Source organism: Coccidioides immitis, assembly GCF_000149335.2.
Source record: "Coccidioides immitis RS genomic scaffold supercont3.1, whole genome shotgun sequence".
Classification (NCBI taxonomy): Eukaryota; Fungi; Ascomycota; class Eurotiomycetes; order Onygenales; family Onygenaceae; genus Coccidioides; species Coccidioides immitis.
In genome coordinates, this window is record NW_004504310.1 from 1,641,555 (window position 1) to 1,669,377 (window position 27,823).

Genomic DNA, 27,823 nt, shown 5'->3' on the forward strand with positions numbered 1-27,823 from the left:
AGCCGAGCAGAGAAACCCAGGAATAGTTCAAGCTGAGCAATGAGTTCTTAATAGTACAAGGATGCTTCACACCTCCTCACTGCAGGGATGTGTGAGGAAAGGGATATTAAGCATATGCCAGGTATGATGACAATAGGATGAAGTGAGGTGGCGCGATAAGGGGTTGACAAGGTAGTGGTGAGGAGATGGCGATGGAGATGGCGATTGAGGCCGGCTAAATTGGGCAGAGAAAATGCCCTTTGTCCGAGTAAAGGTGGAGGACTGCTACCGAGACGACCGGTATGGGTATGAAGACCATGCGGCCAATATACGCCGCAACGCAGATATAGCGTGGAGGAGAGATGGAGGAGTCTCGAAAGAATGTTCAAGACTGTATCTTGAATACCTTAAGCGGGAGAAAGTCCCCAACATCATGGAGGAACGGAGGAAAAGAAATCAGAACGTTGCCATCATCCTCAGAAGGGTGTTAACAACTAAGGGTGGGAGATCAAGGCTGTCGACTCCACTGTTTGACATTTCGTCTCTAGCCCCAAGTCCAGTTAGTCATATTAGCAATAGATCCTCTTCATCGCCATCGCTCGTCACCATCGCTCGGCACCATCTTTTGTGGCATTGCCGCCTATCGTGCAACTGTTCAAGATGGGGTCACAAAGAAAGCCATGTGGCAGGTGCTCAAAAACGGTGGTTGCTTCGAACTACGCGCGGCATCTTAGTGCTTGCACAAAAGGCTTCAGAGCAGAGAAAATACGTTGTCCAGTCTGTGGGCAGGAAAGAGGGAAGAGTAATATTCAGCGGCATATCAGAAACTGCCAGAAGAGAAGTATATCGCCTAGTTTTTACATCTCTCATCTTGGATCAGGCTAACAACACTGATAGGGCTTACTTCTGATTCTGGCCATGAAGAAACGTTCTCAAGAGACGATACTGTTAGCGTGCCAAACACCTTGTTGACCCATCTCACATTGCCAGTTCAGTTCCCAGGTCTTCGTTCTCAAGAATCTAACTGCATTTTCGCCGAACACATTAAATTCCTTGAGAAGTTAATGCAACATACTCGACCTGCAAAGCCAGACAAGTGGCTTTCTATGCTTTCGGGGCAGTCGACAACTGAACTGTCTAACCATGCCTGGGCTCAAGGAGAGATCAATTACACCTTGGCATTGGAGGAGAGGGATCTTGATGTGGCCCTTAGAGCGGGACTGCAGCACCCTGTTCTAATCCCAGCTGAATCTCCTCTTGGGAAACAGAAACTCCATCTCAACGACTCAACCCAAAACCTATCGGATTTAACCCTTTCACAGCTGCTTGATCTTTTGTTATGGGATGATGATTTGACAATTGATGTTCAGGATTTATCAGCCAACGAAGTGAAAGATCTCACAGGTCTGAAGACTTGCAAAGAGGTTAGAGAGCGCTTTGCAGTTCCACAGGAGCAAAGGGCAATACCAATCAATTGTCTTGAGGTCAGGGATAGCCTTTTTTCCAATTTTCCAGGTCCACCTTTGCTTGAGAGCCTGGATTTTCTCGAGCGCCTTCAATCCGACCCCAACCCAAGAATTGAATTTGCGCATGGGAATCGGTGGAGATCGCACCAGTCAGGAATGGCACGCAAGGACCACTTGGCATCCTGGGTCCCTGGCTCTAAGAGGTTAGATCGTTGGCTGTTAATGAGTGAAAAGGGTGCTGTCAGCAAGGACCACGTTGATGTCGTTGTAGCGACCTGGATCCGATGCATTCGTGGGGAAAAGATTATCTGGTTTCAGAATGGATTGACTGAGGTTGACCTCAGTGTATGGAAAATGGCTGATGATCCTCGTGAATATGGCCATCCCTGGGCAGCTATAAGGCTGAGGGAAGGTTACAGCATGTGAGTCTCCCCTTTGCTGATCTCCCTGGACCATTGACTAAGTCGTCTCCAGCATATTTCCACCGGGGTTTATACATGTTGTGAAGACTTCAGAGGACAGCTTATGTGCTGGAGGGCACTTTCTAATCCCGGCAATGATGGATCGAGCAATTACGACGCTAAAGACGCTTGAAGTTAAGCCATACTTGACCAACGACAATATCCCAGTGGACATATTTAAAGTCATCTCTGGCTTTACTGATAATCTCCTACGAGGATATTCTTACGAGATCTCACCCCGGCAGCTGGCTCGTTATGTACGGGCTCTGGAAGACTATGATGATTCCAGTACTCTCTGTCAGTCACGCGAGGATGAGGGCCACATAAACGCAAGAAAAATTTCCTCAACTGGTTGAAAGAGGAAAGCATCCTCCACAGGCTCTCCGATTTAGTAAATGAGAGAATGAAAAACCTCAACATCAAATGAGCGATCACCCAACTCTTCTTTCCGGACTCAATTCGCATTCAAAGCACTGCCTAGGGAAGCTCGTGGCCTGGGGAAGCTCAAGACCAGGGGAGGCTCATGGCCCGGTTAGGTTTGTGCCTGGGGGAAGCTTGTGGCCAGGGGAAGCTCGTGGCCGGGGCTCATTTTGGTATGCCTGCCCGCTGCAGCGGTCAAGCTACAGAAGAGCTCTCAAGGTACGAGGTCGGATTTGAAACCTTCTCTAGTAGCCCGGGCTCATGTTTTAATAAAGCTGTGGTCAACCTTTTAGTTAAAGCCCCCCTGAAGGAATTCATCTGAGCCCTTAGCTCACTAATCAAGCAAGTCCCAGATCTCCCTACCATCCCCAGCAATAGTCCTATAAGCTTCTGAAATAGCGGTAGGAAAATCGTTCATCGCGAGTGCCGCCGTCCTGCCATTCATAATATCGCTTCAAAGAAAACTGCTGCCATATCCTTCAATCTCGCCATCTCAGCCGCTCCTCACCTGGATAGAGGGCTCCGCTCGATCAGTCTGGACTAGAAATGGCATGCCATCTCCGCGGCGCAGTGCGATCCATCTTGATGAACCACATCAGCCCATCGCGATCTGCAAGAAACGCGCTTCCGGCTCTTGTACGCGAGGCCTCAGCTGAGCCTGCGCTGTCCAGACTACACCAGGAACAGCCGGGGCAATACCCGGCCTCACTCAGCCCCATTGACCGTGCATCCTTTGCGGCACGGCACCCTCAAAATGACATATCCTGAATGGTGTCGCGTCCCCCCTTCATTTCGCTCCTGTCTCAGCGGAATCACAGGGGCCGTCAATGGGGCACCGTCACAACAGGCTGGAAGCATGCCAGCGTGCGGTGTGGCGCGGTTTTGCGAGCTCTGGGATCCGGGGGCGAGGTCAGGGAGAGAGGGAGGAAGGAGCCCGTTGGTTTCGCGACGCAGCGTCTCCCTATCGCTTGGAGGACCAGGCCCATTCCAGGGAGCCAATGAGGACGCCGACACAGGCAGCTATCTTCGTCGCTGCCGTAGCTGCTTGCTGGAGGCTTGCAGGCCCCACATTGAGATCATGAGATATCACAATACAGCAGCACCGAGGCTGCTGAGATTGTGCCATCCAAACCATGTTCCCCCTCAACCGGCCGAGGATGGAACATACCGCCCTTAGTAGTTCTCATCATGATCGGGACACATTGCATACCGGTGTCTCAGGTGCAACAGGGTAGAGCATCTGCTGCAATGAGGCATTTTCGCCATTGGCTGTCACTATTGTCAGCGTGCCGCGAGTAGGCAGGGGATTCATCAGTCGCTGCAGATCCTCAGTTGCACATAGAACCAAGGACGACAGGTCCTGATGCGTTGAGAGAGAAAACAATCAGAAATTTCAGCGACAAATTCACCTTTGGAATTTGCCAACGCTGGATAGAGGTCGATAAATCAAAGTCATGGGAAAATAATATTGACGGATGAAGGAAAATCAGCCAGCCATGCCAGGCAAAACTCGTAATTCAGAAAGCAGCAGGGTGGCAGACAGTGGGAAGTGGAAGCAATGGCCGGGGCTGGCTGCGGCACAGCCATTCCATGTGAAACCGAGGGTGGGGGGACCAAGAACAGGGTTGCAGGGAAATTTGTGAGAAAAGCGAGGAAAATAAGAACGGAGGAAGAAGATGGTCAAGCGGCGGGGGGGAAGGTGGTTTATATAGTCGTTGAAGCGGCGATATGGCGCTTTACCCGATTTAGGTGGCGCTAAACCCTGTGGGGCAACCCCCGAAGACACGGTATACCAAACGTACTACGGAGTACAGATTTTCTAGTAGAATCTTTGATACCACCTTATCCCATCCCAAGCTTGTAAATTTGGTACTAGACCTAATACCAATCTGTCAAGCTAGGGCCCGATACCATACCAGGTCAATCAAATAGTTTCTCCATCCCATCCCAACCTGCTCCCAAACCAGTACAGTACTGTTATAGTACGAGTAATTCCGGGAAATGTGTTCAGCCTAAGGATAGGTGAAGATGCAGGGTGAAGATGGCATAAAGATGGGGGAGAATAAACCGGTGGGTGCTAGGCACTAGTTAGTTAATCCAGAACAGGAGGGATCCAGGTCCCCGCATATACAAACGTCCAGAGTTACCTATCATGTCGCCCACCGAGTACAAAATGGCTGAACCAGTTGAGGCAATTGGCCAACCTGCCAATGATCGCAATGATATCTTGGAAGTTGACTCCAGGGTCCGTAATGATTTCCATCTGGTGCTTATGTCTGCATAACTCGTCCGGATATCCTGTTGATTATTTGCTGCTTCCCTTCCACAGGCTACTGAGAACGACTCTCTTTATGGATCTGAGCTCTCGAACTACACGGCCTCTCTCACATCCTCTGTCGTTAACTACCGACAGGAAAATGGTAGACGATATCACGGCTACCGCGATGGGAGTAGGTCGCTTCTGCATATTTGCTAATGGTGGTCCTCAATGCTAAATAAGTCCGGCGAAAGATTACCTCCTCCCAAATGATGAACAAGAGTCGGAACGGCTGGATATGATTCACCACATGCTGCTAACAGCCATGGAGGGCAAATTGTTTCTGGCACCGATTTCATCAGGCGTGAAAAAAGTGATTGATCTTGGGACCGGGACGGGAATTTGGGCTATCGACTTCGGTATGCAAATCCAAATAGAGAATACCGTTGGTGCTGCTATGATGGCTGATTTTACATTGCCATAGGTGAAAAGTACCCGTCTGCAGAGGTGCGTGTATATTATATCTTCATCAGAGGCCAATGTCACCGGAAGGTTCGCAAACTGAGTCTTATATAGGTTATTGGAAACGACCTGAGTCCTACCCAGCCAAGCCTGTAAATTCCTCTCTCTAACTGGTTTTACCTTTTTCGCTATCTCTATATCTCACCTACGGATTGCTAAAACTTGCTTTAGTGTCCCTCCGAACGTCCGTTTCATTGTTGAAGACTTCGAAGAAGAATGGGTCTACCAACCCAATTACTTCGACTTTATACACGCTAGGTGGCTAGCCGGATCCACTAAGGACTATCTTAAGCTAATAAAGCAGTGTTACAAGTGAGTCGCTTCGGGAAGAATCATTGGATCCTGGGATATGCTCTCTTACCAGGTTATTAACTTCATTTCACGTCTTCAAGACACCTTGCGCCTGGAGGATGGGTTGAACTTCAGGATTGGAACCCTAAGCCCTACTCGACAGATGGATCCTTGAAAGGCACTGCTCTGGAAAAGTACTATGATGAAGTTATCAATGCGTTCACTAAGACAGGATATGCCGTGAATGTCGGCCCGTTTCTTGAACAGTGGCTTCGCGAAGCCGGATTTGAGGATATTGTTGTCAAAAAATTCTTGGTACCGATTGGAACCTGGCCGAAAGATAAATACTATGTACACAGTGGTCTTCACCATTACTCTCCAAGATCTTCAACCAGTATACTGATAGATATCTTACGCACTAGAAAAAGATCGGCACGTGGACTCTGCTCCAGTTTGATTCCGGCGGGTTCGAAGCGGGTGCTATGGCTGTTTTAACGAGATTTTCGGGCTGGACAGAGGAACAAGTAAAAGATCTTTCTGCTAAGGCCAGGAGTGACATGCGTAACCGTAATGTTCATGGCATGTTTGACTTGTGAGTATACCCCTTAAGAGCTTCCTTTCCAAAGTATGTGAGTTCTAAGTTACTTCTTTACGTGATTTGCAGTTATGCCGTCTATGGCCGAAAACCGGAATGAATCCACGACGTGGTGATGCCGGGCTTATGACTTGCTAAACAAAATTTTGGATTTGGGCATCGATGTTTCAAAAATGCCCCAATTGCACTCTTTTCTCCTATTTATGACGGTGCAGTTACTTTTGCGACGGTGGTCTATCATGTCTTCTATAGACCATAGGATAACTGGAGGCAGCAAGAGTGGGCTTTGGTATTTTGCTGCATCTTGGTCTGACATCAATTCACTATATTACATACGCACATATCACTGCAGAACTGAAATATCACCCCTAATAGGGGACATAGGCCTTCTTCCTAGGTATGAACTGTGCTGGTGTCATTTTCTGTAGCTGGTTGTGGGTGGAGATACGGTGGGCGTTGCATTGACATCAGATAATTACATGTTTTGACTAGATATCATAGCATGAGGATTCGAGATTGTATAAATCTGGTCAATTTCTGTGAGCCCCTAAGGTGTCGCTTAAAGGCCGTTACCAAATGGCTCACACTACACATGTTTCTGCTATTGGGTACATCCCCAATACTTATAGGTTATTGGGCTTTGACATGGCCTATTAATCGCCACGGAACTTCATCTGCCCGAAATATTTATTGGCCACGTCACCTTTAGGCAGTATACTATCGAGTCATCGCGAGTTGATCACGACGGCCGAGTCCCGGGATCAATGGAGAACGTAAAAGGAGCGAATCGACATGTATATGAGTTCATTGTTGGGGCTCTCCTGGGCAAGAAGGACCTTCAAGATATGAATTTTTGTAGCCATTCTATGTAGTCGAGCTATTGGCAGCTGCAGTATAGGCTGGGGTCATGGCAATGGCAAGCGAAAGTGCAGTCTTTAAAAGCAGCAGGAAATTTTGATCGCGAGCCATGATTAACTGCATCTTGGTCAAGCAGGATACCTTGCCACATGGCTCACTAGCTAGATAGCCATCAACAATATGTCTGCATACAGAGTATTCTGCACAGAAAGTTGATGCATGTAAAAAAGAACAGCATGCAAGAGAGCATTGCTACCAGGCTCTGTGATATATGGCTCTCTGGGTGCCGGGGTAGAATGCAGTGCAGATTTCCTGCTTTGGGCGGTTGTTCCTTTTGCTAACCCTATCACTCATGCCGTCCAATCTCTCCCAATCCCCAATTCGCGTGTGGCTTCTGATGTTACGGTCAACATGGAGGGTGTCGGAGAGTGACTATGTAACTATGGGTTTCACCTCCCCAAAAATTAATGCCACAAGCAAAACGGCCCTGAACACATCCCTTGGCAACACTGAGCAACAGGTTCCTCCAGCTGGACTGCTCATGAATAAGTTGATGGACTGCTTGAATTTTGAAAGCAAGAATCAGACTGGAATATTTGACTGAGATGATCCACGTGAATTATGCGGCTGTCGGAGAAGGTTTGACCCCTGATCATGTCAGCAGTAGCCGGCGCCTTACCGAAACTGGCATATAATATTCACTGAAACGGTTCTTCACGACTTTCATGCGCATCGATATCTTTACGCAGCTCGTCGCCGGCATGCTCTTGACGAATTAATTGAATCCGGGCCGCTTCGATGGGCTTCCTAAAGTCATGGCTTCCGAACTCGAAACTAGTACCTTGCTCGAATGGATCAACAGTTTCTCCCTCGGAACTGTGATCCGGTCCAGCAACGATCTGAGCGATGGGTCAATCCTGTGGGAGATCCTGCAGGACATTGATCCTCAGTACTTCCTTGGGAACCTCCCCGAAAATGCCCCCGCGGATCACTGGGTTCCAAAATGGCAAAATCTAAAGCACATCCACAAACTGCTAATCACCTACATCCGAAACCAGAACGACGGCGAAGTTCCGGCGGGCCTCTCAACCGTTCCCGACCTCAAAGCGATAGCTGAAAGCGCCTTCGTCAAGGATACCAACCGTCTTCTAAAGTTGTTGTTGATGGCGGCTATTAGTTCCCCTCACGCCGAATCCTACATCACCACAATGCAGGAACTTTCCACGCAAACGCAGGAAGGATTGAAGGACATAATACAAGAAGCCCAAAGCCCCTCCGAAGATCGCCTTGAACAGATCAACTATGAACAGGACGAATATAGGGCTAGGCGTGATATTGCTATGGATCCTGAACTACAATTCGAAGAACGCGTCGGAAAATTATTGGCGGAGAACGATAAACTCTCTCATGAAAAAAAGGAGCTGGAAAAGGCTTTGGAAGATTTACATGACCGGTTAGCGAAACTTCAAGAGACGAATGATACCCTGGAGACAAAGCTTTCGTCGACAGAAGACCGACTGGCAACCCTTAAAGCTGGGAAGGGCGACCTAGGACCCGACGCAGTCGGTTTTGAAAGCCGAAACCGACAGCAAGAGGATATAATCGCATCACAAGAGGCAAGGCTGATTGCAGCACAGGACGAAATTGATACTTTGCGAATGTCACTGGAATCGATGCGTCAGAAAAATGAAAGATATCAAAAGCTGCAAGATGACTATGATGAGATCAAAAACGAAAGGGACCAGCTATCCAGAAAAGCAAATGCGGCCGAGAAGTATCGACAGAAACTTCAAGTCAGTCAGGACTTTGAAAAGGAGAACCAGACGCTGAAAATCCAGGTGAAGGACCTGAAGCAACAGCTGATGGAAAGCGACTCTAACCAGCGGCTTTCATCTGAGCATAGCAAAGAGCTTCACAAGTACAAGCAGCTCATAACACAAATCGAACAAGACCACCATGAAATCCAGAATCTAAAGAAGCAGCTGGAGTTTGATAACCATGCCCTGAACGAAAGGCTACAAGGTTCTGACGAGCAGCACTCCCGGGATGAGGCAACTATCGCTGAACTGCGAGAGCGTATAAGGGAACTTGAAGGTTTGGAAAGCCCTGGTACCGCAACACCAAAAGGCCATGGAACGTTCCAACGTGATCTTGATGAAGCTGGAAAACGGGAGGCTCAACTGTTCGTTAACTGTTCCGTCTAAGGCTAGCAAGCATTCATGCTAATCAGTTGCAGCAACACTGAGAAGGAAGAACTTCGGAAAGAACTGAGGAAGGTTAAAGGCAATTCTGAGTCTCCTGAAAGCGATATTGAAAAGTGAGTTCTAGGCAACCAATAAATACTGTATTGGTTGACTTGTTTTAGGCTTATCATCTCTGTAGCGAGACTTATCGAAAATTGCACGAGGAGTATGCGACACTGCGCACCAAGCTTACCGAAACAGAATCACGCGCGGAAACAACTGAGCGTGAGCTCTCAGATGCGAAAATTGACTGTATGTCTCCTACTGAAGAGCTGTCCAAAAGTTCAGGACATATTTCTAACTATTGCGGCAGTGGGGCTTGTTGATAAGGATAAGTTGGACATACTCAACGAAATTAAAGAGTCGAATGCCTCGGAAATCGCGAAGATGCGTGCGGATTGGGACACACTTCAAAATAGGGTTCGAGAGCTTGAGGGCAAACTCGACGTCAGCCGCACGATTGTCAGAGAGGTTTGCAGCGAGAGGAATGCCCTTCGTGCTGCCCGTGACGAAAGAGAGGAGGAACTCCGGGGCGAAGACCAGGTGACGCTATACGAAATGAAGAAACTCCTCGAGGAGCTTACATCCCGAATCAACGGCACTTCAGATAAGCCAGAGTCATCGCCGTTAGAGCTTCTGAAAGAATTCGCTGACACGACAGAGAAAAATGCTGAGAACCTTACGAAGCGCGTAGAGGTAAGTCGAGTACCCTATATGCCCCTGTTATCACAACCCTCACCTGCATGTATATCCCGACCTAGCACATATAACAATATATTACATCCTTCTACACTTACCCAAATTCTTCACAAAACATAAACCCGAAATCCCCCTTCGAATTCACGTTTCGACCGAGATTGGTACAAAGCAGAGGTTGACCATCAGTAGGTCAAGAGCAGCACCATAAGGCTCTGGCAATGGTCCTTCTCTTTGCCAATTCTCGCGATTGTCGTGTTCACCGCAGTCTATCCTCAATCCATGTCTACCCTGACGCAGCTGTTTTCCGTTGAGGTCACCTTACACCGTTATGTCCAATCCGATCAGAGATTCTGTGCTAATAGATCACTTCTGCCTCCCCCCGGGGAGAAAATTGAATCGAACACAGCACATTAAAGAGCAAAATGTACTCATCAAATCGTTGCAAGAGCGGATCGAGCATTATGAGGATTTTTCGGCAGATTTGGATGAGTTCAGAGCTGCTAAAGAGCGAGAGGTACGTAATTTTATAGCTTTTTTCTATTTTGGCTAGACAATTCTTTTCAGCCACGACCTATGATGATAGAACAAAGCTTACTCAACGCTCCATAGGCCGAGCTCATGCAAGTCGTCCAACGTCAGGCCCGAGAAATTGCTCTCATATCCTCCGCCTGGTACAACTTTCAGTCGCGATTGCAGAACCAGAATGCGGGTGGTATGGCTCGGTACCATCAGCGCGGAGGCGCGAATGGAGGTGGCATGGGCTCGGAGGTTGGAAGGACATGGTTAGTACGGCAGAGAGCTATGGTTGGCGGTGTTGGAGGTAAGGGAGCTGTGGGCAAGTGATGTGAAGATCTCCAGGTGGATATTATGAGTAACAAAAAAGAGCGGCTCCAAAAGAGCTTCCCTCGTCCGCGGCAACGATTCTGGCCGCCTGTGTCCATGGCCCTAGGCGTCATTTGCCTAGTTGTCTATTTGCAATTTGTTTTCACCTTTTGTTTTCCCTTTCATCTTTTTTATTTTGTCAAGTGCTTCATAGCCATACTAGATACATACAGGATACCTTTGGCATATACAGAGTATTAATTTCACACATTGCCTTTCTATGAAATTTCTACATACACAGTATCCGCATGTGAATATGTTATGTCTGTGTCTGTCACAGTGTTGGATAAGTTCATACCATTCCTGAGCTATCCGTCAATGAAAATGCCGTCAGAATTGCCGACGAATTACCTACATATAATGAATGCGAAAGAGCCGCAGCAAGATAAGGTACCCTATGTATCTCAACGTATCAGTAAATTTCCCTATCGAAAGACCTAAGCGCATATTGGATGTAACAGCATGCACCATAGATCTACAAGTCATACCTTTGAAAAGATATGGTAGAGTAGGTTTACCATACACCTAAGAACTCTACATGATAGTTATAACACTGTTGACATTGGTTTGAGGAACTCTGGTATTATTGTTTTATATGTTTAAAACATCGTGAAAGGGCTCTATAACTCCCAACTTTTCAGCCCTCCACCGTTGTCCATTGATCCAAATACGAGAAACTCCGTTCTCTCAACATAGGTCACTGTCTATACCAATAAAAACTATCCCTCGTATCATACACTCCCACGGGCCGCGTCCCCAGTGGCTAGACTCGAACTATCCAAAAAAAAAAAAAAAAAAAAAAAGGAAATCAACCACAGAAGCCCAGAACGCCTCGTAGCTCGAAATGTGAGCATCACACCCATTCCCGGGGATACTTCAAGACATCCATCAGCTCTCTCTCCCTCTTCTTCTCCTCGCCGCCGACTTCCTCCCCAACAACCTTCTTCTCCTCACCCATCTTCGTCCCAGAGATTGGATCCATGTACACCCACTCCGCCGTTCTGGGAAGACTCATCAAGATACTTTCCACCCTCGCGCTCGGGGTACGCAGCCCGAAGCTGGTCCCGCGGTCATACACAAGATTAAACTCGACGTAGCGCCCGCGACGTAGCTGCTGCCAGTCCTTCTCAGCTTGGGTGAACGGCATGTCCTTCCTGCGTTCGACGATGGGAACGTAAGACGGCAAGAATGAGGCGAGGGCGTCAGAAACGAACGCGAAGAGGGTCTCTTGTGGGTTTGTCGAGGAGTGGGAGGTGGAGTGGGCCAGAAATTCAGCGTCAAGGTCGTCGAAGAAGATCCCGCCGATGCCGCGGGCTTCGTGGCGGTGCGGGATGTAGAAGTAGTCGTCGCACCATTTTTTGAATTTGGGGTAGTAGCTGGGGTCATGTTTGTCGCAGACGTCTTTGATTGTTTGGTGGAAGTGCTTGCAGTCTTCGGGGAAGATGTATGATGGGGTTAGGTCTGTGCCTCCGCCGAACCACCAGTTCTTCGGTCCGTGGATGGGATCTTTGGGGTCTGAAGTTTCGAAGTAGCGGTAGTTTAGGTGGACTGTCGGAGCCATTGGATTTTTGGGGTGTAGGACTAGAGAGAGCCCGGCAGCAAAAAAGTCTAGCGAGTCCACGTCCGTAGCGACGAACGATTTATGGTCCGCGCGCATCTTCTCAATGGCCGGGCGTGGTAATTGGCCGTATACGACGGAGACATTGACGCCAGCTTTTTCAAAGACGTTGCCATCTTGAAGGACGCAGGAGATACCACCACCACCATTGGGTCGGTTCCATTCGTCAACGATGAAGTTCTTCCCGTCTATGCGCGACAGCTCATCTACGATTTTCTTCTGGTGGTCCTTTATAAGCTTTTCCATGCGAAGACGCATGGGCGATGAGGAGGTTATGGTGCCCCCGCGCTTTGTTTTATCATCGAGAGCAGCAATCGAGGGCGCATCGAGCCTGACGGGCTCTGAGGTCTATTCAAATTTGTAATTAGCATCATGTACGTTTGACAACTTGAACTGATATGTGCATGGGTCGTATACCAGAGCATGCAGCGAAGCACCCATTGCTGCTGCTGCAATTGAGAAGGCCACGACCGGCCTCCATCCTCTCGCGTTCTCTGACGACCTGAAATTGAATGAGAATATCTGACGACGCTGGCTCCTTGAAGCTGCAAGGCAGGGATATCTCCAAAAGCCAGGCCCAAATGCCCTTGAGTAGCGGGAGTACATGCGGGGAATTGCCATAACGATTACACTTTGCAGGACAAATTGGACAATTACATCTATGGAGAATGTGAAGAAAACAGCAATTGATACACGAGAGTTTGCGATATGAATGCCATGAAACTGGGGCTATACTAAGCAGCTGTTACGGCTGCTTTAAATTCCCGGCAATTCCTTTGGCTCGAGCTCTGTCGTTCGACCATAAACACGACATCCCGGAAGCACGACCCATGAGCCCAGTCAAGCACGTGATTCCTACTCGCTGTGGGAACCGTGGAGGACAGGCTGATCTTGCTGCTGTTCCACACCACTTTTCTGCGCGGCAACAGGTAGAAGAGAAGCCTGCGAGACTTTAATTACAATGAACGAAGTTGATGTCGGCCAGAGGGCATGTATCCCAACCTCGCCGTTGTAGAACCGACCACAACCTCAGTACGGAGTAGAGGCGGGAGAAAAGAATAGAGGCGGGCGTGTTAGGTAATCCAACTAGCACCTCGCTCACGTGACCCACATAGATTAGCCGAGATTCCCCTTTAGGTAGCTTAGCGAATGACAAGCATACAAGTCCTCCATCAGGGCGCGAGATGCCCGGAGAAACGACGGAGCGAGCGTAATTGGGCATGCCAAGAAAGGTTTGCGCTGTTTGTCCTGTTTGGGGCGTTTGCATGATGAGGTCATTGTCTCGAGTCACGGAATACGTGCGGACGCTGCTTGGCCGCGCATGAAATAAGATTCCAGGCTCAGGACGAGCCACCCGCCGGTGGGGCCAGCCTAGGCTTCCATGGTCGGTCTGACTCGTCCTGTCCCTGCGAGATGAACGGCCTCCAAACGCGAGCCCTGTGGCACTCTTTGAACGCTTCCTGCGTGTCTTCTGGCGGCTCATTCCTGCTCGAGTCACTCGAGACAGGGGATCACGTGGGATGCTGTGGCTCCTTGTGATTGGCTGGTTGCTGGAATTAGTCATACTACCAGGTCAGCAGCCACTGCCACTAGACCAGATCGGGCCTAGCACCACTCTCCACCGCCCTTACATATTGACTTCGCGGGGCTGCAGCCTTCCATATGAGCGACCATCCCATCGACTCTCTCTCAATCTCACCCGCACTGCTTCTCATCGTCTCCCATAAATCGAACTCATTTGCACGCTTCTCACAAACCAAGTTTCTGCATCCATCATCGCCACCCTCGTCTCTACTTTCGAACCCATCCAGCCCATCCCCGTTCACATCCGCGATTTAAATCGACTACGTCAGCCCGTTATCCACCATGCGCTCCAAGTTCAAGGACGAGCATCCCTTCGAAAAGCGCAAGGCCGAAGCTGAGCGCATCCGCCAGAAATACGCAGACCGCATTCCAGTATGCGCCCATCTTCTTCCTCCTTCTCCCCTTTCACCCCTTCGTTGTCCCCAGAATTTGCCGGCCTTCGTCGTTACCCCTTCACCGCTAACTCGCTCTTTCCGATAGGTAATCTGCGAGAAGGTTGAAAAGTCGGACATTGCAACCATCGATAAGAAGAAATACCTCGTCCCAGCAGATCTCACGGTGGGCCAGTTCGTATATGTGATTCGCAAGCGCATCAAGTTGTCACCCGAGAAAGCCATCTTCATCTTCGTCGATGAGGTGTTGCCGCCCACCGCTGCCCTGATGAGCAGCATCTACGAGGAGCACAAAGACGACGATGGATTCCTGTATATTACGTAGGTCTTTTTGTGCCTGCTCCCATGTGGCTTAACACCTCTATTTGCTGCATAGTACGGTGACTGACGGCTTAACAGATACTCTGGCGAGAATACGTTCGGAAACTAAGTTCGGGGCTTCCGGATTTTGAAATAATCAAATTAGCTCGCAATCCTAGTGTGTACGGGGAAGCGCCAAGAATCCCGGTTTTTATTCGATGGCTCTGAAGTATTAATATCAAGAGTGTTAATGGATTTGGTCTTCTTCGGCACCCCTATCCTTCTCCCAGCATACTTCCCACCCTTTTTGGACTCGTTCTTCCTGGGACAAAATACATAAGAAATCGGAATGACTGCGGTGCTTGGTGTTCTGCTTGCTTGCAACGGCGTTTTTGCTGTGAGTTAACGTCTGCTTTGCTTTGATTGCATCATCACTCAATGGACCCGACCAAAGTTGTGGTCAAGATGTTTGGTGGTGCAAGATTGAGTCATTTCTGGTAGTGGTTCATTTTGTCAGGTTTGTGATTAGTATGATAATGAACATGGTTGTCTGCACATTATGATTATTTTTATATCTAAATGGAACTATGTTCCAAACCTCCTCTTCCTATCGACTCACATGCGATGTATGTAGATTTCCCCAGTTGATGCGACCTTCATCTGTAAAGGTGGGCTCCTAGCCTCTTTTACGGGACTTGTGACAGCTGGTCGACAGTAATCCCAATGACTTTCTTCGCTGTACAAACACTGGAATAAACTTTCAATCCTTATATGACATCGAAGTTTCTTCATCGTGTTCCCAGTGAGGTCAAGCTGAAGTCATTCAGACCTGAATCACCATGTTTGACTCAAAACAAAAATTCTAAAAATGGCGCATTTTCATCACTTCATCTCGTTAAGGACTGAAATTGCTCCTACGAGCTCCTGGAAAAAGCAGAGCTGGTGCAAACAATGGGAAAGCAACCCCGTCGGGGTGGAACAAGGGGGCGGAATGCTTAAAAAAAAAGCGCCCCAATAAGATTTGAATATTCAAAATCAGAGTAAGTGGACCTAAATACATGGTTTTAAATGTATCAGGCTATGTGAACTGACGGGAATTTGGCAGGTGTCCCTACTTTATTGGCAACACGCTCCGCTTGCACGCCGGAGATGAGAAACCGATAACAGCCACTATTCTTGAAGTTTTCACACCATTCACGCTCTCTTGCGTGTTGGTTGTGCAGGCGATACCCGCGGTCATTAGATTAAGCCCCACTTCTTTGCGAATAAAAAGGCCGATGGTGTTGAAGCTTTACGATAGGCGGTTTGCATGTGGTTTCCGCGAAGGGGAGAAATTCCTGCGCTGGTCTCCTCAAATCGAGACCGTGTACCAACAATATATCGTGCGCGGGCGTAGACAAGGTTGGAGTAACAGACGACGAGATGGCATCGAGCCCTCTGAAGACGAGAAGAGGGCCTTTAGGATTTCTCTGGATGAGGAATACCTCGATGATTTGGCAAAAGAGATCCACGACACTGAAACAAAGGCGTATCGACGACTGGAAGGCCTGCAGGGGAAGATAATACCGAGGCTTTTTGCGAATGTCAGGATGAGGGCAGACTTTTCGCCGAATACCAGCCTCCCGACGAAGGATAATAAGAGTTGCGACGAGCCGGTCATTCCTGGGCTTCTGTTACAACATATCCCGGGCTTCCAGCTGCGTCAACTGTCTTTAAAAGCCCCGAGGAAGATGTGGCAGAGTATATGCGACGAGGCCCTTCGCATCGTGAACGACGTTGGCGATTGTGGCATCATTAACGAGGATGTGAAGCCGAGGAACTTCGTCGTACGGGATGACCGCCCGCAGGGTAACTTCACGGTTTATATGATTGACTTTGGAGTGTGCGCGTTCCGTGAGCAGGTCGAGGACGAAGAATCGTGGAGGATGCTGCAAGCTCACGGCGACGAAGAAGGAGCGATAGGGTACGCCATGCAAGGGAAGTTGAATGGGGGCTTCGTATATAAGCGATCCGAGAAGTACTTGAAATTGGACGACGAATTCAAAAGCGTCAAAGCACGATAGGCGCCACTTTGGGTATGGTATGCGTTCAAACGCCCATCTCCCGTGTGTCGATAGAACTCGAACTGACCTGGTCAACACCCAGCAGGTATACGACCACTGAGGATAGGACAGGAGACCGCAAATCACTCGGCTTGCCGTGCTCCTCCTCCCTTGCTCTTTCGGCCGTCGGAAACAAATTCCGATTCATACGATCGATTGGGCTATTCCGCTGGCCACAAGAGGGTATGCCGGGGCTCGACTACTCGGTTCGATTTGCGCTTTCATAGGCGCACCGTTGGGATATTTGTATAGTTCTTTTTTTCGGCGTCAAATTTCGGTTCGAGCATCGTTAAGGACTTTAATACCATATTACATGACCACAACATGAATTATGTGCAATATAGGCACACAGTCCTTAAATGCTTCTTCTCGCCCTGTCAGGCCTCAAACCGCAGCCAGGTGGAGGAACTTTTGAATCCTGAGCGTACATATTGATAGTGACGATTTTCCTGTCTCTTCGTGGCGTCTCCTTTGCAGCTAACATGTATTGATATGAAGTATCCTTTAATTATCAAGGGCTGGTGGAGCTCGACTCCTCTGCCTAGAGCCGTATAGCGGGCCAACCCATCACATCCTTTTTTTTTTTTTTTTTTTTTTTTTAGCGATCCTTGAACTCTTATATTACTTTGTCGATCATCTTCGTAGAGCCGGGGGGAAGGCCTCATGACTTCTTCAAACTTGCAAACTGCTCGTGTTGGGGGCTTCGTGGTAGCCGGCAATACATAGCAACGTAGGACAACATTCATTTACCCCTGTGAGTGTACATAATAGATTCCGAAAGAGAGGAGGAATATTGCCGATATGACATAAGAGTGAATCCAAAAGCTGCTGCTGTGGTACATGGTAGTACGTACATACATACATACATACATGCATGCATGTGTATCAAGATACCACCATGAAACAGTAAACTAACCATAAACATCATCGCCACGGGCATATTCACTGCACAGCAAGCCAGCTGCTGCATAGGAAGCTTAGTTGCAAATGATTCTCATGGATGACAACTCCATCTGAAAACTTCAACTTGTTTTCAATATCTATGTTCTGCTGAGTAGCTCGCAGTGACCTGTCTTGTTGTGGCCCGTTGCCGGCTGCAATTTGGAAGTGTGCTGGCTTTCAGACATTGAAAACATAGCTATTGCTCTGCTGATATAGCTGTCGGAGTGTGCCCTGTTCATGGGAAAAAGGAAGTCCCAATACAAGATCTTGAATTCCCAATAAACAGCTCTGACAGCGATGCTACCATATTGCGCTGTCATATGCCACCCAAGTGACTCGCCCCCAACAGCGGATGAAGTCCAACAACTGAAAAGCATCAATTATGTTTGCAAAAAATACCCTGTACGAGATCGACGGCTTGTAGCAAAGCTCCTCGCCGGAATGCCTGCGAACTCCATTCGTATGGACCTCCGCAACGCAATGGCAAAGCTTCAGGAAAACTGTCTTGCCGGTTTCTTATCACTCCGGAGAAGGCAGGCTGTGGAAACAATCGTCCGAAAGCTATACTACGATTCGCAATTCCAGAAACTTCCAGTGAGGATAATAGCTCTTGCCATTTTTCAAGATCTCGATACGATATTCTTCGGTGATAAATTCCAACAAGGGGTGTACCTTGGGTCGGGTGATGCAGTGCAACGCAACGCCAGGGGCGTAACATATCCTGGCAATCCCGTCGTGATCGAGATCTCAGCCACGCACTTCGACACCGATTTGGCAGGGACAGGGAGTGAGAGGAGGGACGATATTCTTGAGGTATTAATCCACGAAATGTGCCACGCCTATCCGTTAGTACTAGTAGACCAATCATTTGAAGATGTGGATAGCAGCGGTTCCATAGTGCCAGACGGACACGGTGTCTATTTTGCATTGGCCTTGGGACTTTGTCAGATGCTCATTGATCGTTTAGGCTGGAGAATCGATTTGAGCGCGAAAGGTTCAATACGTTTACTCCGGCTCCCGTATCCGAAATCGGGATTTAGCCGCGAGATGGGATTTGGTTCGAGAATGGGACCTCCTGGGACGCGTCCTCAGGAAATACCACCTCCTGTAATGGAGCCTACTGGGCAACAATCAAGGGTGATACATGTAGCCCCGTTGAGGAGAAACCCATTAAATCCTAGAATAATACCGTGGCTGTGATCGCTTGAGAAACTTGGCTGGACGCCGGTGGACCAGATTGAGTGAGATCTGAGGAATCGAGGAGCAAGCCGCCGAAGTGTGTTTCCCGTTCACTCATGCTTTTAGGTATTTGTACAGCACACTCATCATCTCTTCGGACTTCTCATGCAATTAACAATGTAGTTATTATTCATGTGATGATTCTCTTGTGTTTTTGACTTTGGACTCGTTGGTAGCCTCTGAAATCCGTGATCCTCGCTCAAATCGTTGCACTAGGTAGAGTGAGGCATTGAATCAAGTGAATCAACATCCACAAAGCAATGCCCCTAGAACTCCTTTGGTTTCCGTGACCGCGCAACGTGAGAAGCTCGGGGTATTCCCTGTTGCTGGCGGGTAATGCGCAGGCAGCTAGCGGTTCAGGAGACATGTAATCGATATAATCGCATATACTGTGAATCGATTTCTTCGCTTCTTCGCCACGCCCTCGGATCGATACGTCTTCCACAACTACAAAATCTCCTCCCCAAGCCTTAACTCTTAAGCTCTGCGGTGGTCCGAGGACATTCTCGAATCCGTTATTGCTCATTCACATACCACTTGACCGTTCGTTTCGCACAGCGATGCCAATACCGCTCCTCAAGGCGCTGGGTGTCAAGTGTCGCTCACGAAGATGGTTCTTACTGCCATCCATTCCACCACCTCACCACTCTCCCCTTGCCCAAACTTAGTATAGAGAGCATGTCGCTGGGCGCATCAGGATGCTTCTCTCGGTGTTCACGACGAATTCGGACATAGGCAGCTGAAGTGCCAATGAACAGGGCGAATAAAGGATCGCCGAACCTGGGCGCGGAAAGTCAGCTATGGAACGTGACAAACACGGGTTTTCGCTCCAAAAAAGGGGGTAATTGGGAGTTAAGAAGGTGGCAAAAATGCATACTTGGAGATTAAATAAGGATATGCCACAGCGGGTGCCATTGCGGAGCGGTTAGAAGACGATGACAGGAATGGCAGCTCTTCTACATTTGCAGTTGATGTTAAAAGAGAGTTTGTCACGTGGATCAAGGATCAAGCGGCGACAAGCGGCTGAGCTTACAGCCCGTAGCATCGCGTATATGTATATCAAGTACGGATTGTATCTGTGTACTTTATAGAATGGTCTTCATTTAATATATGCGCTCTAGAGTCAAATAGCTCATCCCTATTTTTGAATCCCGCTTTAAGGTTCTTCGCTGAACTCCTCCAAAAAAGCCAAACCGAGCACCCCGAAGAAGGGAGTTTCTATAAATACATATGCGAAACCCGAGCATTAAAAATCTATGAGGGCGCATTAAAACAAGGCAAAACACATATACGAGAACGCCGATGTACCAAAACACATTTTTCATCATACAACTGCTCCAAAAGCGGGTATCAAGGTCTGCGCCAACCAGAAGCTGAACACCAGCTTCGGTCCAGTCATCAAGAGCTTGGGTGTCAACCCCTTGAAGAAGCTGGTAAGGCCTTCGTTGCGAACCATGCTGCTAACGATACGGAATCCGGACTCGGGGTTCTCGAAGTTTCGGTTTTGAATGCGGGTCTTGATGACGTCCAATGGTGCAGAGACGATCAACGATGCGCTAGCACCAGCCACGGAGGCAACGAAGTTCTGAAGCCAAGACGCCTGGTTATAGTCCGAAAGGCCATAGATATACTCCTTTGCAAAGGCAGAACCACCAAACAGCTAGAGATATGTTAGAATGGCATCAACTTACCCAGTATTATAACACTTACCGCAAATGAACCAGGAGCGTTACGGGCAGCAGTCCAGCCGGCACCGCGATATAGACCCATTCCCTCGTCGGAAATAATCTTGAAGAGGCCACGGCCACGGAACGCCTCCGGATTTGTCTGTCTCTTAATCTTCAAAACATCGAGAGGAAGGAGAACGATTTCTCCGATTCCGATCAAACTGCGAGAGCCAAAATGATCAGCTCGGTACGTATGAAGGATTGTTTAGAGTATAGCCATACCTTCCGGCCGTCGCATGCATAATAGCCTTGCCAGTTCCCTTACCGAATGCATTATCAAAGTCGGTGCCATAGTGCTTGGCAAGGTGATCACGGACGAATGGCTGTCCTCCGTACTTGTAGATTCGTTGCAAGACCTGCAAGAAAAATTAGAATGAATAGCCGCCCGGAAAGGAATTCTGCAAATCCATGTTCTTACTTTGTAACCAGCGGCATAGCCTAGACCAGGGAATAAGGATGTGAATTTGCGGAGGACGGAGGCAGAAGCATAATCTTTGAAGACGACTTTGTTGAGGGCCGAGACAGACGAGATCTGGTGGAGGAAAGGGTTAGTAAAAATAGCTCAGCAAAACGAACCGCTTGAAATTGCACGCACCTTTGTCTGATTGCTCATCAAACGCTTCGCGGTTGTATCGACCTGTGTGATGCATTAGCAACCGCCAATATCGAGGGCGATCTCAGCGGGCCCATACTGGATGGAAAATGAGAAGTTCAGCGATACCGGCAGAGCCTAACTATGTTAGCAGAGGCCCTAGATCGCTGAGCAGGCTGTGTCCTTACCGGATCCCAGTAGTCTCGCAGTTGCTGATTCCCTCTTGACATCCTTGGCCGCGGAACCGGCAACTGGTGCAGCAAGAGCGGGAGCCATCGCGGAGCTTTGTGTTCGATAGAAAAGCGAAAGTTGTGAGAAAAAAAAGAAAGCGAGCGGGAGAGAACAATCTGCAGAAAGAGAACAGGGAGAGCTTTGTCTAGAATACTAGAAGAGAACGAAGGATTCCTCTCGCAATTGCGGCGCCCGACTCCCGAATGCTTAGAAAATTTAAGCACCGCAATCTTTTTTTTCGCGGCCGACGCTGCGGGACTAATCCCAAACGGACATAGCGCATTCCGACAGCGCTCTCCATTCAATCACATGATTGCTTGGCGCCTGAGTCCCGGGCGGGCAAAAGGGATCGCCCAGCAGGCCATCCATGCTTGTTCTCGCCGTCGGGAGAATTCGACATCAACACGGTCCCTCGGGACTCGGGGCCCCCGCCGGCCGCCCCATAGGGATTCTCCATACGCGGCCCCTGCCTCCGCGTGTTTCGTTGTCTTCGGTTTTTTTTGTTGGCAACAGTGAAGAGGCAAGGCATGCTTTGCTGCTTGGGCCTTGTCGTCACCAACAGCACACGCGCTGATAATGGCCAATGGCATCTGTCGCTTACATCGATACGCGGAGTACCGTACATACCCATTCTCTATCTTCCCGAGTCCAAGAAATCCGGTACTGTGCCGTCTTCCGGGTCTCACCATGATGTGAATAGCGGAAGAAAAGGCGTTGCGAGATTTTACATAGGGCTATACGAAGTACGCACTATGGGTTTCTATGTCAAATTATACCCCTGAATCACATCCTTCGTTGGTTATGAATGAAGTGACTGGACAATGGGTTATCCTTTTTTTTAAAAAAATAATTGTCATCACTTCACTGCTCTGAATTTCACAGTTGAGGGTTTCGTGGAGCGAAACCGTCACCGTGAAGACGGTTATGTCGTCAAGGATTGTCATATTCCATAAATACTGTAAACATGCAAGCAATCAATGGCTTACTGGGAGACTCGCTTAGAGGCAGTGATGCCTATATATACTCCTACTTCAGCAGAACTTGACGCTTTGAGGATCTTCCTCACAACTTGTAGAAATCCAAGTTCTCCAATAGCCATTTCTCTTTCGAAGAAGCTTGGTATCTACGGCATCTCAACCACCATCAAATCCACAACGAAATATGAAATTCTTCGGCTTTACCCTGCTCTTCTTGCAGGCTTTCCTCGTCTGCGCCCAAGCCACTACTCAACCCAAACTCGAGAACTTCACCCTTGCATCGGGCAGTGTCACGAACACCCTAGATCCCAATGAGAAGTACGAAAAGGAATCTCGAGATATCAACGAAGTCATTGAACTCGACCCAACCAACATCACCATGGCCATCCCGCCGGAAGACTTACCCAGTGGAAATCCAACTGAGAGACAACATGCACGAGATCTCTCCAAGCGCCCTCGGAAATGCCCCGTACATCTACCCTGGCTCTGCGATGGTGTTGTGTGCTTCAATCGATTTACCCATATGTGCTGCAAGGGTGGATTTCTCTGCCAAGACCCGCGGTTTTGTGTTATGAATGCTATTGCCCAAATGGCATGCCGCTGAACAAAACAACCCGTTATCACAAACAGATTGGTTGATTGATAGTCCCTGAAGAAGGTATTGCAATGATGTTTATCAGCTGTTTCCTCAGTTTCTCACTCTGATATATTTAGATTTGCTACTTTTCCCATAGTGCCTTTTTTTGATAGCATGGGCCACCAGTTCCAACTACGTTGCGGGGAATGTCACGCTTCCAATGCGATCGACCGGGCCGTGCGCCTGCTTTACGACCGGTCTTTGTGCTAGCCCTGGATTCAAACCAATTGATTTGTTGCTTCAAGTGTCTGTCTGCAGCCTATATTTAATCCAACAACCCGGGGAAATAGCAACGCGAAATTAACCAGCAGCTATTCACAAGCTCTGATTTTGGAGAAGCAGTTTCATTCTTTGATGTTAGAGATACTCACAACCAACTCAAGTAGCTCCTAGTATGGTAATATCTGCTATCTAAAACAGAGACAAACGCGATGTTGGTGATGATGATAGCCAAAAAAAAAAAGGCCAAGCGAACCGGTTAACAAAGGTACTCATCAACTCAGATCTGTTCCATATTTGCATCGATGAAAACAGTGCAGCATCACAAGCATAAAGTGATACCCCCTTTTAACCCTATAATCAGCGACGACAATTCAAGTTTGTAGCCGAAATCGTTTTGAGGAGCTTGCTTACGCTAACGCAATCTGACACCAAAACACAACCAAACACCACCCTATTTGTGCTCGAGTTCGCTCTACCCTGGAATGAGATAGGTCACTGAATAACGTCGCAAGAATAGCACCAGTAAGGAATATCACGGATATAAGATCCAGAGTGATCATCGCCGTCACGGAGAGCCACGGAACGTTGGTGCGACGTCCGGTGGACAGTAAACGGAACACTTCTGCTGTATCTACGCAGATGCACCAGCATACCTATCACCGCATGAACGCATGAACGGGAGTCAGGAGAAGTTGTTGAGTCATATGTGATGGGTGGCATTCATGGAAAGGTCTGAGGCACACATACTGCGGCAATGGACCATGTATCAATTGTGACAAATTTCACTCTGACGAATATCATAAGCGCAAGGACTGCGAGGCTCCCCACAAGTACAGTAGCGCGGATTCCCAGCTGGAGTATCTCATACAGAGATGGAATACCCGACGGGGACATTTTCTGAGTCGTCGACGTGGCTTGCTTTCGGACTAATCCTGAGGTGTTAGGTAGGGATAAAAATGAAAATTGCAACGCTGAAAGCGGAAGCCTCATCAGTAGATGAGAAGAAGAGACAAAGAAAAATGTTGAGGCATTGTTTACTTGAGTGTGATGTACTCCATCGTGTAGCTCTCGTTGCCTCTTTTGGGTTATGTCAAAAGTGACAACGGCATTCCAAAAAGAAACTTTCTCTACTCCGTATATTCTTTCGTTTCGAGAGAAAGCGCAGCGTAGTATCAGACATTTTCTCCTGTTACATTGGAATTAGGTAGCTTTATTTCGCACCCTTGTCGCGATAGAACTCGATATCGGAAGGATGTGGCAGCTGGTGGCCAAAGCTCCGAAGCACCAATGAGGACGCGAGAAACGGGACTGACGGCTTTTGAACCGTGGCAGAAAAGCCGACGGGCCTAGCTGCGCCACGACCGTCCTGGGACTGCCCTTTGCTTGCCTGGGTCCGTCGTTCATCATGGCGGCAAAGCGGTCCTAGGGGCCAACAGTTATTGTCGAAGATGCGTAGTAATCCCTGCTGGTTGAGGACTTGTCGTCAAAAGTCTCCCCGCAAGGAAGACAGCCAACGATTCCACTGAAATCGAAACGCAACTGAATTGGAATAACAATCCGGGAGCGCAAACGTCTGGGTGCCTTTCAACCACAGAATACAGGCTGACTCCTCGCGTGTCCCAAACTTCACAGAGGCCCTGATCTTATTGACTCAGGAATATCTGTCTTTGACAGTCTTGTCAGCACTTGCTTTATTTATAATACCGAGCTTCTCATGGGGCCGCTCTTAAAATGCCGACGGTACAGCAGTCAAAGATGGGCCGGGCTTCGGCATTTGATACCCCAGAGTACTCCAGGACTCCAGAGATAGCAACTGTGTATACTCCATACGGAGTACTCCGCACTGCCGTTTTTCATTGATTTAGCAAAGACCCTTTCTGGCATACCGTAGGCCAAGCTCACCCGGTATCAAACTGCCGCTATTGGCTCTCGGCTACGGATCTGTTTGCCTCCGCCTTGGGAGTGGAGTGGAGAAAGGGCTACCGGGTAAGGCGCAAGCCGTTAAACAAGCATTTATAGCAGGGATCCGGACCTAGTTTTGGGGGCCTGGAAGTTCATGGCAGTGGGAAACTGTTTCGATGAAGGAGGACAGGAACTGGAATCTACATGTTTCTAAACGGAGGAGAATCAAGTGATTCCGGGCAATTGATTATGAAGGATAACCTGTTAGAACCTTGCACAGGATGCGTTAGGATGCTTCAAACGGATAGCCATGCTGTCAAACTCACCAGCCTCCCTTGCAGGACCCCTGTGCGGTCCAAATGCGATATGGATGACCGTAACCGGCGGCCGGCGGCTGATGTTTATCTATTTATGCTGCCTGCCTGATTCAGCACCGAACACGCGGTCTGAGTATCAGCAGCAACAGAGAAGGAGCTTCCCGGACTCAGCATCACGTGGGCCGCTTCGCCTTCCCACACATATAAAATATAAAGCGCGGTTGGAGTCATGTTGCCTAACTTGCGAATCTCGCGGGAGAGAGAGTGCGTGTGCGTGCGTGAGAGAGTGAGAGATAGATAGATAGAGGGAATCAGTTTACGACACCGCTGCCGTGCTCACACGTTATTCGATTCTATACCCAGAAACCATGTGTCTCTCAACGTTACGCAGCATTTACTCTCAGTCATTCCCCCCACCCGCAGCCTTTACTGAGAAAAATGTCCCTTCTCGGAGTGGCCGGGTCTTCATCGTGACCGGCGGCAATGCGGGCATTGGGTTCGAACTATGCAAGCTACTCTATGCCACAGGAGCAACGGTATACATGGCATCGAGATCAAAGGTGAGAGCCCAAAGAGCGCAAGGGATGGTCAATATCGCTATTGATCATCCGCAATCTACGCGTTGTTGATAAACCTCAAGAGTCAGTCTTGCTAACACCCACCCAGGATCGAGCAGAAGCTGCCATCAAATCGATCACCGAGTCGTCGCCGCAGCCCGAAACACCAAGCACTCTCAAATTTCTCCACCTGGACCTCAACGATCTAGACTCCGTCAAGGAAGCTGCAGCAACCTTTGCGCAGCAGGAGTCCAAGCTCGATATCCTCTGGAACAACGCAGGCACTGGCGCCAACCTCGTGCAGGTCGGGGCTAAAACAGCACAGGGCTTCGAAGCTATGGTTGGTATGCACTGCATCGCGACTCTATTGTTCACCGAACTCCTTCTTCCCCAGCTTCGCGCTGCAGTGGCTGCCGCCCTAGAGTACCCAGGCTCCGTTCGCGTGGTATGGACATCTAGCTTCTTGGCCGAGGGTGGGACACCGAAGTACGGTATTGACTTTAAGCGTCTGGATCAAGGTACAACTGGTCGTGTTCGCAACTATGCCGTTTCCAAAGCTGGGACTTGGATGTTAGGTCGGGAAATGGCTCAGCGATACGGCAAGGATGGCATTATTAGCGTCATTCAAAACCCGGGTTTCCTGAAGAGTGGTGCGTACGGTGGCACTCCGGCTATCAATATGCTGCTCATGAATGGCCTGCTTCGTGACCCAAAATTTGGCGCGTACACTGAGCTATATGCTGCGTTCTCGCGCGACATTACTCTGGAGAACAACGGTGCTTATATCATCCCTTGGGGAAGGATTCGTTCCGACAACGATTGTCCGCGGAAGGATATTATCAAGGCCATGACACCAGTCGAACAAGGTGGATTAGGCTATCATACAAAGTTCTGGGAATGGTGTGAGCAGAAGTATAAGCTGTTTGTACATTCCGCTAGCTGAATGAACCACGGAGGGCCTCAACGATGCTTATTTCCTTTTTTTTTTTTTTTAACTTTTATTCTGGGTTAACTGTGGAGAGGTTTCGGATGTCAAGCTTGGATTGCAGGGGGAACAGTTTGTTAATATTCTTAATTCGAGTAACTGCAAGGTTTCACGGGAAAGCAATCAATTCGGGGCAACTTCTCTGTAGCATTTTTCATATTGATCGCAATAATTGTGGGGAGCGCAGCACATGTACAGAGTATGTTACTTACATATGCCCCTACTATCCATCGGTGATTAAGTTACGAACCCAAGCGATCGACCCTAACTACGGAGTAGTGAGATCTCACATCTCATACATCATGTCTGCCGTGTTCCGTACAGCTGCCAACTCAGCTACCCCGTAACATCCTTATACGAAGAATGTCCTTTCTATTCTACTAAATACTGGATTTTGTTTTTCTGTAACTCTGTACTCCGTAGAATTCTCTTATTTACTATATTCACGCGATAGCTCTCCTGGGTAGTCCACCATTGGCCAAAAATTTTGTTCATAAGTTTGGGGGCTGTCTGTTTGGGGCTACCCGGAGAAATGCAAACCCAGTTGCTTGCCTAATATTGGATAGCTCCTTTCTCTCCGGCCTTTGCTGCAGATGGACAAAATTATGTCTCTGGGTGCTCTCCGTTCACCTGTGTTGATACCTCAATTTCGATCTCTGCTTCCCTACGTCATACCTCAGCTGTTAGGTCAGCTACGGTGTGAGCATTTGCTATGTATGTACGGAGTACTCCGTACGGAGTAGTTAGTTGATCAACTAAAACCTCTTGACACAAGCTGTGCCTGTCGCTTGGTGGCCCGAACTACGCTAAGGTAGTTCTGCGCTGA

General features: G+C 48.6%; 16 protein-coding genes across 16 annotated transcripts; 8 read left to right on the top strand and 8 right to left on the bottom strand.

Annotated features, from left to right (window-relative positions):
• Positions 1-232: 232 nt before the first annotated feature.
• On the top strand, positions 233-2,262 carry CIMG_02513 (uncharacterized protein; the record flags this gene model as incomplete). The annotated part of the gene is made up of 3 exons (XM_001248741.2): positions 233-756; positions 860-1,867; positions 1,920-2,262. The coding sequence occupies 3 exons, from the start codon at positions 233-235 to the stop codon at positions 2,260-2,262; spliced, it is 1,875 nt and encodes a 624-aa protein (XP_001248742.2).
• Positions 2,165-3,956, bottom strand: CIMG_12668 (uncharacterized protein). The gene has a single exon (XM_004445589.1). It carries the CDS (start codon positions 3,450-3,452, stop codon positions 3,288-3,290), a length of 165 nt encoding a protein of 54 aa, XP_004445646.1. The 5' UTR covers positions 3,453-3,956; the 3' UTR covers positions 2,165-3,287.
• A 223-nt stretch (positions 3,957-4,179) lies between these two features.
• On the top strand, positions 4,180-6,273 carry CIMG_02512 (methyltransferase). Its single transcript, XM_001248740.2, has 9 exons — positions 4,180-4,571; positions 4,656-4,776; positions 4,838-5,002; positions 5,068-5,090; positions 5,160-5,197; positions 5,277-5,417; positions 5,498-5,747; positions 5,819-5,988; positions 6,061-6,273. The coding sequence occupies exons 1-9, from the start codon at positions 4,479-4,481 to the stop codon at positions 6,089-6,091; spliced, it is 1,032 nt and encodes a 343-aa protein (XP_001248741.1). The 5' UTR covers positions 4,180-4,478; the 3' UTR covers positions 6,092-6,273.
• A 1,302-nt stretch (positions 6,274-7,575) lies between these two features.
• CIMG_02511 (microtubule binding protein HOOK3) lies at positions 7,576-10,851 on the top strand. The gene is made up of 6 exons (XM_001248739.2): positions 7,576-9,031; positions 9,086-9,166; positions 9,232-9,344; positions 9,406-9,788; positions 10,198-10,305; positions 10,401-10,851. Exons 1-6 carry the CDS (start codon positions 7,665-7,667, stop codon positions 10,632-10,634), a joined length of 2,286 nt encoding a protein of 761 aa, XP_001248740.1. The 5' UTR covers positions 7,576-7,664; the 3' UTR covers positions 10,635-10,851.
• A 484-nt stretch (positions 10,852-11,335) lies between these two features.
• CIMG_02510 (coproporphyrinogen III oxidase) lies at positions 11,336-13,041 on the bottom strand. Its single transcript, XM_001248738.2, has 2 exons — positions 12,709-13,041; positions 11,336-12,639 (listed from the first exon to the last, which is right to left on the bottom strand). Exons 1-2 carry the CDS (start codon positions 12,910-12,912, stop codon positions 11,527-11,529), a joined length of 1,317 nt encoding a protein of 438 aa, XP_001248739.2. The 5' UTR covers positions 12,913-13,041; the 3' UTR covers positions 11,336-11,526.
• Positions 13,042-13,697: 656 nt separating this feature from the next.
• CIMG_02508 (GABA(A) receptor-associated protein) lies at positions 13,698-15,169 on the top strand. The gene is made up of 3 exons (XM_001248736.2): positions 13,698-14,247; positions 14,356-14,588; positions 14,667-15,169. The coding sequence occupies exons 1-3, from the start codon at positions 14,158-14,160 to the stop codon at positions 14,695-14,697; spliced, it is 354 nt and encodes a 117-aa protein (XP_001248737.1). The 5' UTR covers positions 13,698-14,157; the 3' UTR covers positions 14,698-15,169.
• Positions 15,170-15,635: 466 nt separating this feature from the next.
• On the top strand, positions 15,636-16,630 carry CIMG_02507 (uncharacterized protein; the record flags this gene model as incomplete). Its single annotated transcript, XM_001248735.2, has 2 exons — positions 15,636-15,649; positions 15,673-16,630. The coding sequence occupies 2 exons, from the start codon at positions 15,636-15,638 to the stop codon at positions 16,628-16,630; spliced, it is 972 nt and encodes a 323-aa protein (XP_001248736.2).
• A 416-nt stretch (positions 16,631-17,046) lies between these two features.
• Positions 17,047-17,415, bottom strand: CIMG_02506 (uncharacterized protein; the record flags this gene model as incomplete). The annotated part of the gene is made up of 2 exons (XM_001248734.2): positions 17,047-17,210; positions 17,295-17,415. 2 exons carry the CDS (start codon positions 17,413-17,415, stop codon positions 17,047-17,049), a joined length of 285 nt encoding a protein of 94 aa, XP_001248735.2.
• A 493-nt stretch (positions 17,416-17,908) lies between these two features.
• On the top strand, positions 17,909-18,651 carry CIMG_02505 (uncharacterized protein; the record flags this gene model as incomplete). Its single annotated transcript, XM_001248733.1, has 2 exons — positions 17,909-18,456; positions 18,579-18,651. The coding sequence occupies 2 exons, from the start codon at positions 17,909-17,911 to the stop codon at positions 18,649-18,651; spliced, it is 621 nt and encodes a 206-aa protein (XP_001248734.1).
• Positions 18,652-19,049: 398 nt separating this feature from the next.
• CIMG_12669 (uncharacterized protein) lies at positions 19,050-19,376 on the bottom strand (the record flags this gene model as incomplete). The annotated part of the gene is made up of 1 exon (XM_004445590.1): positions 19,050-19,376. The coding sequence occupies one exon, from the start codon at positions 19,374-19,376 to the stop codon at positions 19,050-19,052; it is 327 nt and encodes a 108-aa protein (XP_004445647.1).
• A 91-nt stretch (positions 19,377-19,467) lies between these two features.
• On the bottom strand, positions 19,468-19,765 carry CIMG_12670 (uncharacterized protein; the record flags this gene model as incomplete). Its single annotated transcript, XM_004445591.1, has 2 exons — positions 19,468-19,630; positions 19,728-19,765. The coding sequence occupies 2 exons, from the start codon at positions 19,763-19,765 to the stop codon at positions 19,468-19,470; spliced, it is 201 nt and encodes a 66-aa protein (XP_004445648.1).
• Positions 19,766-19,926: 161 nt separating this feature from the next.
• Positions 19,927-21,582, bottom strand: CIMG_02503 (mitochondrial GTP/GDP carrier protein 1). The gene is made up of 7 exons (XM_001248731.2): positions 21,358-21,582; positions 21,270-21,307; positions 21,173-21,214; positions 20,996-21,109; positions 20,800-20,933; positions 20,561-20,738; positions 19,927-20,510 (listed from the first exon to the last, which is right to left on the bottom strand). The coding sequence occupies exons 1-7, from the start codon at positions 21,443-21,445 to the stop codon at positions 20,175-20,177; spliced, it is 930 nt and encodes a 309-aa protein (XP_001248732.1). The 5' UTR covers positions 21,446-21,582; the 3' UTR covers positions 19,927-20,174.
• A 123-nt stretch (positions 21,583-21,705) lies between these two features.
• Positions 21,706-22,089, bottom strand: CIMG_02502 (uncharacterized protein; the record flags this gene model as incomplete). The annotated part of the gene is made up of 2 exons (XM_001248730.2): positions 21,706-21,970; positions 22,028-22,089. 2 exons carry the CDS (start codon positions 22,087-22,089, stop codon positions 21,706-21,708), a joined length of 327 nt encoding a protein of 108 aa, XP_001248731.2.
• Positions 22,090-22,561: 472 nt separating this feature from the next.
• On the top strand, positions 22,562-22,981 carry CIMG_02501 (uncharacterized protein; the record flags this gene model as incomplete). Its single annotated transcript, XM_001248729.1, has 1 exon — positions 22,562-22,981. One exon carries the CDS (start codon positions 22,562-22,564, stop codon positions 22,979-22,981), a length of 420 nt encoding a protein of 139 aa, XP_001248730.1.
• A 312-nt stretch (positions 22,982-23,293) lies between these two features.
• CIMG_02500 (uncharacterized protein) lies at positions 23,294-24,309 on the bottom strand. Its single transcript, XM_001248728.2, has 3 exons — positions 23,984-24,309; positions 23,648-23,889; positions 23,294-23,578 (listed from the first exon to the last, which is right to left on the bottom strand). Exons 1-3 carry the CDS (start codon positions 24,128-24,130, stop codon positions 23,509-23,511), a joined length of 459 nt encoding a protein of 152 aa, XP_001248729.2. The 5' UTR covers positions 24,131-24,309; the 3' UTR covers positions 23,294-23,508.
• Positions 24,310-25,823: 1,514 nt separating this feature from the next.
• On the top strand, positions 25,824-27,208 carry CIMG_02499 (uncharacterized protein; the record flags this gene model as incomplete). Its single annotated transcript, XM_001248727.2, has 2 exons — positions 25,824-26,015; positions 26,122-27,208. 2 exons carry the CDS (start codon positions 25,824-25,826, stop codon positions 26,953-26,955), a joined length of 1,026 nt encoding a protein of 341 aa, XP_001248728.2. The 3' UTR covers positions 26,956-27,208.
• Positions 27,209-27,823: the final 615 nt, after the last annotated feature.

Coding starts and splice junctions, on each gene's coding strand:
- CIMG_12668 (XM_004445589.1), bottom strand. CDS start 3,452: ATGGCACAATCTCAGCAGCCTCGGTGCTGCTGTATTGTGATATCTCAT.
- CIMG_02512 (XM_001248740.2), top strand. CDS start 4,479: ATGTCGCCCACCGAGTACAAAATGGCTGAACCAGTTGAGGCAATTGGC. Junction 4,777..4,837: donor TCACGGCTACCGCGATGGGA/GTAGGTCGCTTC, acceptor GTCCGGCGAAAG/ATTACCTCCTCCCAAATGAT. Junction 5,198..5,276: donor AGTCCTACCCAGCCAAGCCT/GTAAATTCCTCT, acceptor AACTTGCTTTAG/TGTCCCTCCGAACGTCCGTT.
- CIMG_02511 (XM_001248739.2), top strand. CDS start 7,665: ATGGCTTCCGAACTCGAAACTAGTACCTTGCTCGAATGGATCAACAGT. Junction 9,167..9,231: donor CCTGAAAGCGATATTGAAAA/GTGAGTTCTAGG, acceptor TCATCTCTGTAG/CGAGACTTATCGAAAATTGC. Junction 10,306..10,400: donor GAGCTGCTAAAGAGCGAGAG/GTACGTAATTTT, acceptor AACGCTCCATAG/GCCGAGCTCATGCAAGTCGT.
- CIMG_02510 (XM_001248738.2), bottom strand. CDS start 12,912: ATGGCAATTCCCCGCATGTACTCCCGCTACTCAAGGGCATTTGGGCCT. Junction 12,640..12,708: donor GTGCTTCGCTGCATGCTCTG/GTATACGACCCA, acceptor AAATTTGAATAG/ACCTCAGAGCCCGTCAGGCT.
- CIMG_02508 (XM_001248736.2), top strand. CDS start 14,158: ATGCGCTCCAAGTTCAAGGACGAGCATCCCTTCGAAAAGCGCAAGGCC. Junction 14,248..14,355: donor AATACGCAGACCGCATTCCA/GTATGCGCCCAT, acceptor TCTTTCCGATAG/GTAATCTGCGAGAAGGTTGA. Junction 14,589..14,666: donor GATGGATTCCTGTATATTAC/GTAGGTCTTTTT, acceptor ACGGCTTAACAG/ATACTCTGGCGAGAATACGT.
- CIMG_02503 (XM_001248731.2), bottom strand. CDS start 21,445: ATGGCTCCCGCTCTTGCTGCACCAGTTGCCGGTTCCGCGGCCAAGGAT. Junction 21,308..21,357: donor TGCGAGACTACTGGGATCCG/GTAAGGACACAG, acceptor TAACATAGTTAG/GCTCTGCCGGTATCGCTGAA. Junction 21,215..21,269: donor AACTTCTCATTTTCCATCCA/GTATGGGCCCGC, acceptor TGCATCACACAG/GTCGATACAACCGCGAAGCG.
- CIMG_02500 (XM_001248728.2), bottom strand. CDS start 24,130: ATGTCCCCGTCGGGTATTCCATCTCTGTATGAGATACTCCAGCTGGGA. Junction 23,890..23,983: donor ATACATGGTCCATTGCCGCA/GTATGTGTGCCT, acceptor ATGCGGTGATAG/GTATGCTGGTGCATCTGCGT. Junction 23,579..23,647: donor TGGTGTCAGATTGCGTTAGC/GTAAGCAAGCTC, acceptor TAGGGTTAAAAG/GGGGTATCACTTTATGCTTG.